This window comes from Oryx dammah, unplaced genomic scaffold (genome assembly GCF_014754425.2).
Source record: "Oryx dammah isolate SB20612 unplaced genomic scaffold, SCBI_Odam_1.1 HiC_scaffold_5, whole genome shotgun sequence".
NCBI lineage: Eukaryota > Metazoa > Chordata > Mammalia > Artiodactyla > Bovidae > Oryx > Oryx dammah.
The window spans coordinates 92972135-92976108 of NW_024070189.1; the positions used below are offsets into that span (position 1 = coordinate 92972135).

The 3974-nt window shown below is 58.9% G+C and overlaps 2 protein-coding genes across 4 annotated transcripts; one reads left to right on the forward strand and one right to left on the reverse strand.

Moving 5' to 3' along the window:
* The first annotated feature begins 318 nt into the window (after positions 1–318).
* PCP2 (Purkinje cell protein 2) lies at positions 319–2075 on the forward strand. 3 transcript variants are annotated; one of them, XM_040240563.1, is made up of 4 exons: positions 319–626; positions 740–860; positions 1107–1231; positions 1888–2075. In XM_040240563.1, exons 1-4 carry the CDS (start codon positions 384–386, stop codon positions 2005–2007), a joined length of 609 nt encoding a protein of 202 aa, XP_040096497.1. In that variant the 5' UTR covers positions 319–383; the 3' UTR covers positions 2008–2075. The 3 variants fall into 3 exon arrangements, with proteins under 3 accessions (XP_040096497.1, XP_040096496.1, XP_040096498.1); XM_040240562.1 differs by having other exon boundaries at positions 325–626; positions 740–872; XM_040240564.1 differs by having other exon boundaries at positions 327–626; positions 740–854.
* Positions 2067–3919, reverse strand: LOC120863908 (protein PET100 homolog, mitochondrial). Its single transcript, XM_040240565.1, has 4 exons — positions 3768–3919; positions 2997–3083; positions 2827–2859; positions 2067–2216 (listed from the first exon to the last, which is right to left on the reverse strand). Exons 1-4 carry the CDS (start codon positions 3792–3794, stop codon positions 2133–2135), a joined length of 231 nt encoding a protein of 76 aa, XP_040096499.1. The 5' UTR covers positions 3795–3919; the 3' UTR covers positions 2067–2132.
* Between the last annotated feature and the right edge of the window lie 55 nt (positions 3920–3974).

The window sequence follows — 3974 nt, forward strand, 5'->3', positions numbered from 1 at the left end:
ATTTGGGGCTGGGTATCCACTACACACACCCCATCCCCCACCCCCCAATATCCCAGTCTCTTAAAAAGCCTTCTCTGGCCTGGGACCGGGGCAGAGGCCAGCAGAAGGTGGACGGGATCCAGGGGAGGGCAGCAGGGACAACGATGGACCAGGAAGAGGAGGATGTGGGCTCTGCCTGCAACAAGGTGAGCAGGCCCCACCCGCCCCACCCCCCATTCAAGGGCCTATGAATGACAAGACTAATTCATTTGTAGGGCACCTAATTAGCAAGGAGTCTTCTGGGACCCCTGACCCAGTTGCCACCTAAGAAGGTGCAGGAGGGCACTTGAGGCTCTGAGTGCCTAATCCAGCCCCCAGCGAGGTCAGGGCTCTGTGATGACCCTATGGGGGAAGGAGGTTGGGATAAGGGAGCGGCCCCCGGGATGGTCCCCTGGCTAGTGTCCCAGTCCCAGGCCGCCCTGCAGTCAGGCCCCTATGTAGGACATCAGCCCTCTCTCAGGGCAGTGCTGCAGTCACGTGGCACTGCTGGTGGGGCCCCCTGGGGCAGGGGCCACGGTGAGATTGAGAAGGAGACTCATGTCTCATTTGGAGCAGCTCTGCAAAGCAGCACATCGGCGGGGACCATGGTGAGAACCACAGAGAAGTTCAGGGCGGGCCTGGGAGCCAAGTGGAAGCTGGCTGGCTGCGTTGACGGGTCTCCTGGCTGAGGCTGGCTGGACTGAGCATATCTGTTCCCCAGGCTGGCTCCCCAGACCAGGAGGGCTTCTTTAACCTGCTGAGCCACGTGCAAGGCGGCCGGATGGAGGAGCAGCGCTGCTCGCTGCAGGCGGGGCCGGGCCCAGCCTCTGACAGCCGTGAGAGTGGGCAGCAGGGTGTGCAGAAGTGGCTGTGATGTGGGTGGCCGGGCATGAATGGGGCAAGTGGCCACCTGGGGGGCCTGCGGGCAAGAGTCTGAGAAAGTGAGCTGGTGACTGGGGACAGAGATGCCCACGGGTTGGAGGCAGATACCAGCATGCTTCTTGGAGGATGTGAGTGCGGGGTGGCAGGGTGGGCTGGGGGGCTCCAGCTGGGCTGTCTGAGCTCCCCACGGCCTTGGCTCCACGCAGAGAGCACCCCTGCACCCGAGATGGACAGCCTCATGGACATGCTGGCTAATACCCAGGGCCGCCGCATGGATGACCAGCGAGTGACGGTCAGCTCCCTGCCTGGCTTCCAGCCTTTGGGCCCCAAGGTAGGTGATGTTCTGTCTGGGCTGAGGAGAGACCGACCAGGCTGAAGCCTTTAACCCTGCCTTCCACCCCCAGCCAGGAGTGCAAGGGGCCCCACCCCCACCTCTGTCCGTCCATTGTCTGGTAGGCGCACTCATCCTGAGTCCCTGCCAGTCACAAGACCCCGGTGGATCCAATACCCCAGTTCAGAGGGAGAGCAGAGGCCCAGACAGGGCTGAAAAGGGATCGAGGTCATGTCTGGGGCATGTTCAAGTTAGAGACATGGCGGGAACTCACAGCTCCTGAGCCTGAGTGTCTGAGAGCTATGAGGAGGTGACAGAGAATAGACTCCTTGGGAAGGCACCCCGAGGGTGGAGGACAGGTGAGCTTGTGCACAGGATGCATCCAGACCCCCACATGTTCACATCACACATACTTGCCCACAGCTTGGGTTCTGATCAGGACCCCAGTGAGGCCCCCAAGACCCACCAGCCCCAAAATACCGCCCTTAATGTTGAGTAACCGAGGAGCACAGAGGTTCAGGGACAGTGGGAGCAGGTAAGGGGAGGGGGGAGGTGTGACCCAGTTGCCATCTGCCACCCCCCTCCAGTGTCTGTGTGCCCCTCTGGTTGGCACTACCCTCGGCCCCTCTCTCTGGCTGACTCCTTTGTATCAATAGGACGGAGTGCAGAAACGAGCTGGGACCCTCAGTCCCCAACCCCTCCTCACCCCCCAGGACCCAGCTGCTCTCAGCTTCCGTCGGAACAGCAGCCCCCAGCCTCAGACACAAGCCCCCTGAGGGCCTGAGGTGTCCTGGGCCCCACTTGGCCCCTGAGAGCCGACAATAAAGCACTTCCATGAGCAACAGAGAACCGTGTGTGTGTTATTCTGCGGGGCAGGCTGGAGATCCGGCATGTAGAGACCTCAGGGGCTCTGCTGAGCAGCACGAAGGAGTTTCTCCTCCCGCTGCTTCCGTATCCTCTCTTTGAATTCTTCTAGCTCCCGGCGCTGGGGAGGTGAGATGGGAAGGAAGGAGAGGCAAATGCACTCAGGGCCTGGATCTTGTTCCCAGCCCATCTCCCCTTAACCCCCCAGACCGTGGCTTCAGAGTTCCTGTCTACAATGAAGTCTGTGCCAATTACAACCCCAGATTAGCTTCAACCTTCAGGGAGTTCTCTGATAGCTCAGTTGGTAAAGAATCCACCTGCAATGCAGGATACCCCAGTTCAATTCCTGGGTTGGGAAGATCTGCTGGAGAAGGGATAAGCTACCCACTCCAGTATTTTTGGGCCTCCTTTGTGGCTCAGGTGGTAAAAAATCCTCCTGCAATGCGGGAGACCTGGGTTTGATCCCTGGGTTGGGAAGATCCCCTGGAGAAGGGAAAGGCTACCCACTCCAGTATTCTGGCTCAGAGAATTCCATGGACTGTAGAATCCATGGGGTCCGCAAAGAGTCAGACACGACTGAGCGACTTTCACTTCCACTTTCAGGGAGAGGGCAGTTAAGGAAACCATATGTCCCTCCACTCTAGGTTCCCTGCCCACGACTGAGGGTCCCATCATGGCCACAGGAATCCAGGGCCCTCCCCCCTCCGGTGGGAGGAAAATTACATGCTTACCTGGTCCTCCTTCTCAGGGGGCCACAGCTCCCTCTGTAGGGACAAAGTCACAGATGGAGTCACAAGCCAGAAGCCTCCAGAGCCCTGCATCCAGGGCAGGGTCGGCTCAGGGGAGGCTGACCCTGCTCCCTCATACCCTTCCCCACCCCCTGGAATGAACTGGTGCCCACCTTGCGCTGTATGACATAGTCCTCAAACCACTCGGCCTGATTGGCAATCCAGAACATAGCCACAGGGAAGGTGAGGTAGATCGTCATCTGGAAGGGAAGGGGAGGGATGAGTAGTCAGGAATTACCATCCCCGCCTCCACCCTTACTGTACAGAGGCTGCTCAGAGTCGGGAAAACCATCCTCTGGCCGAGACCAGAGGTGTTTCCTCAGGACCCTCCAGAACCCCAAAACTCCCAGCAAGGGTACAGAAGTCACATAGCTTGAAGTCTAGTCCCCAGAATCCAAGAGTCACCCCCCACCCCGAAAGCCCCCTCCGAGTCTAAAAGACCCTTTCTCAATGAAAGACAGACATATTGGCCCCAGGAGCAGAAGAACTCGTACAATAAAGGCATCTCTCTGAGACCTCAAACCACCCCCAGCTAGATTCCAGAGACCCTCAGACCCAGAACTCATTCTTCGGAGTCTAGGAGTCGGTCTAGGAGAAAGACGCACACCCACTGTAAACCCGAGAGCTCCGCCAGAGCCTGAAGTCTTCCTTCTTAGAGCCTCCTTCCCAGGTCACATCTCTCAGAGGGCTTTCCTCACACCTGCCCTCCCAGAGCCCCCAACCCAGCGGCCCCTCCTCTGCGTCTCCAACCGTAAAGGTCCCTTTCAAATCAATGGAGCTTTCGCCCCAGAGCCCCTCTCTCGGAGGCCTCCCTTTTCAGAGCCTTCTCCTCATCCAGGAAGAACCCCGCGCCCAGCCTTCCGACCGCTCCGTTGCTCACTGACCCGAAACACCTCAAGCTTCACCCCCATGTTCCTCCTTTTAGGCTTCACAGCCGCTTCCGCCCAAAGCCAACAGCCCAACAAGACAGTAGGTCATTGGGAGTCCGCGGGCTCCACTGCTAAAGTTGATTGGTCCAAGTAGCTTCGTGATGACGTCATCGTAGAGCGCTCGCCTCTGCTTCCGGTAACTGGCGTGGTCGAACGGAACGT

What these genes read in the sequence shown, in the direction of transcription:
- PCP2 (XM_040240562.1), top strand. Translation starts at nt 384, where the DNA reads ATGGGGGAAGGAGGTTGGGATAAGGGAGCGGCCCCCGGGATGGTCCCC. An exon ending in GCACATCGGCGGGGACCATG is followed by an intron (nt 627 to 739) that starts GTGAGAACCACA and finishes TCTGTTCCCCAG; the next exon opens with GCTGGCTCCCCAGACCAGGA. An exon ending in CCGTGAGAGTGGGCAGCAGG is followed by an intron (nt 873 to 1,106) that starts GTGTGCAGAAGT and finishes GGCTCCACGCAG; the next exon opens with AGAGCACCCCTGCACCCGAG.
- LOC120863908 (XM_040240565.1), bottom strand. Translation starts at nt 3,794, where the DNA reads ATGGGGGTGAAGCTTGAGGTGTTTCGG. An exon ending in TGAAGCTTGAGGTGTTTCGG is followed by an intron (nt 3,084 to 3,767) that starts GTCAGTGAGCAA and finishes CTTCCCTTCCAG; the next exon opens with ATGACGATCTACCTCACCTT. An exon ending in CCCCTGAGAAGGAGGACCAG is followed by an intron (nt 2,217 to 2,826) that starts GTAAGCATGTAA and finishes TCACCTCCCCAG; the next exon opens with CGCCGGGAGCTAGAAGAATT.